The sequence below is a fragment of the Pundamilia nyererei genome, unplaced genomic scaffold (assembly GCF_000239375.1).
Source record: "Pundamilia nyererei isolate P.nyererei 1_Seehausen unplaced genomic scaffold, PunNye1.0 scaffold00340, whole genome shotgun sequence".
Lineage (NCBI taxonomy): Eukaryota > Metazoa > Chordata > Actinopteri > Cichliformes > Cichlidae > Pundamilia > Pundamilia nyererei.
In genome coordinates this window covers 344,607-345,840 of record NW_005187741.1, presented here as the reverse complement: position 1 = coordinate 345,840, position 1,234 = coordinate 344,607, and the positions used below count along the sequence as shown (strand labels likewise).

General features: G+C 43.3%; 1 protein-coding gene across 3 annotated transcripts in view; it reads right to left on the bottom strand.

The window, feature by feature from the left end:
- LOC102202461 (MTSS I-BAR domain containing 1) overlaps positions 1–1,234 on the bottom strand; it is a 66,548-nt gene that overhangs the window by 52,620 nt on the left and 12,694 nt on the right. For all 3 annotated transcript variants that reach the window (XM_005752037.1, XM_005752036.1, XM_005752038.1), the window contains exon 3: positions 737–810. In XM_005752037.1, coding sequence (XP_005752094.1) covers positions 737–810 — 74 coding nt within the window. The remainder of the gene's footprint in view (positions 1–736; positions 811–1,234) is intronic.

Genomic DNA, 1,234 nt, shown 5'->3' with positions numbered 1-1,234 from the left:
GAGAGAAACTCATGTCACCATGAAAAGGTTGCAATACGTCACTCTCCACTCCATAAATAAAGCTGAGGATACAACACGCCACTGTGGGGCCTCAGTAATAATGAAAGTAGATGAGAACGCGGCGTTTAATCCAACCCAAAGGATTCATCTGATGCTCATGCTGTGCACCTTCAGCTGTATAACCACTGCATAAGGATGCGTCTTCTTGTAGCTAAATGCAAATGAAAAGTCCAGAAACAGCACGTGCACATTTAAGATTGAAATCTCTTTTTCAGGACAGACCTGACCAAGAGGCACAGCAGAAATTACAAACACAACACATAATATGATAGTAAGCATCACTTGGTCCAGATGACCGTACATATAAAACAGCATCCACTGCACTCGTCTCTCTTTTATATGCAACGAGCCAAAGCTGCTGCTGTCAGTCCTTCTACAAGCACACCCTGTTCCCTGCAGGTTATATCTGCACTGTGCACGTGCTCTCTAACAACATTATGGTTTGATTAAAGGCCCCAAAGAGCCACAATGATGAATGTCAGAGAATCGAACAAATAGCTAATGGATACGGTAAGAAATACGACAAGTACTCTTACCGACATCTTTACTACGATAACCAGCAGCTGCACCTGACTCTGTTCACTCGATTCTTTAAGTACTATCCTCCTGACAGTGTGCCTGCTACCAGGACCAGGACTTTGGTCCCCATAAGGGCTGCACCTCGTCCCCATCTTACCTCGGCTGTTGGTTGCCAGGTCGGCCACCTTCTGAAAGGCATCCAGGAAGGCTGCTACAGCGACAACCGTCGTCCTGGAAGACACAAAACAGGAAGTAGAAACACAGAAAAAGTCGTTTCTATTCATTACTTCTTTCTTGCTGGCTTTTTAATTTTTTATTGGAAAAAAATTATGTTAAACTCATTTGATTTGTTCTTTGTGTTTTTAATATCATGTCATCACTCAGCTGATCTGTAGCAACAAAGCTCTCCGTCCTTCTAAATTCAAATCAGGCGCAGCACTTTGAACTCAAGTAATCAGTCTTAAAATGCGACATATGCTCTGACTCATCATCAGGGAGAGAAACTATTTCAAATGTGCAAATTCATAATTCTGCACCTTTGAAACACTGAGACAATCCCCCCACAGAATAGATGCAGGGTGAGGAAGAGGACGAAGGATCGAGTCATTAGCAATCAGCTTTGACCTCTGATGACCTCTGTGCCAGGACAGAATCT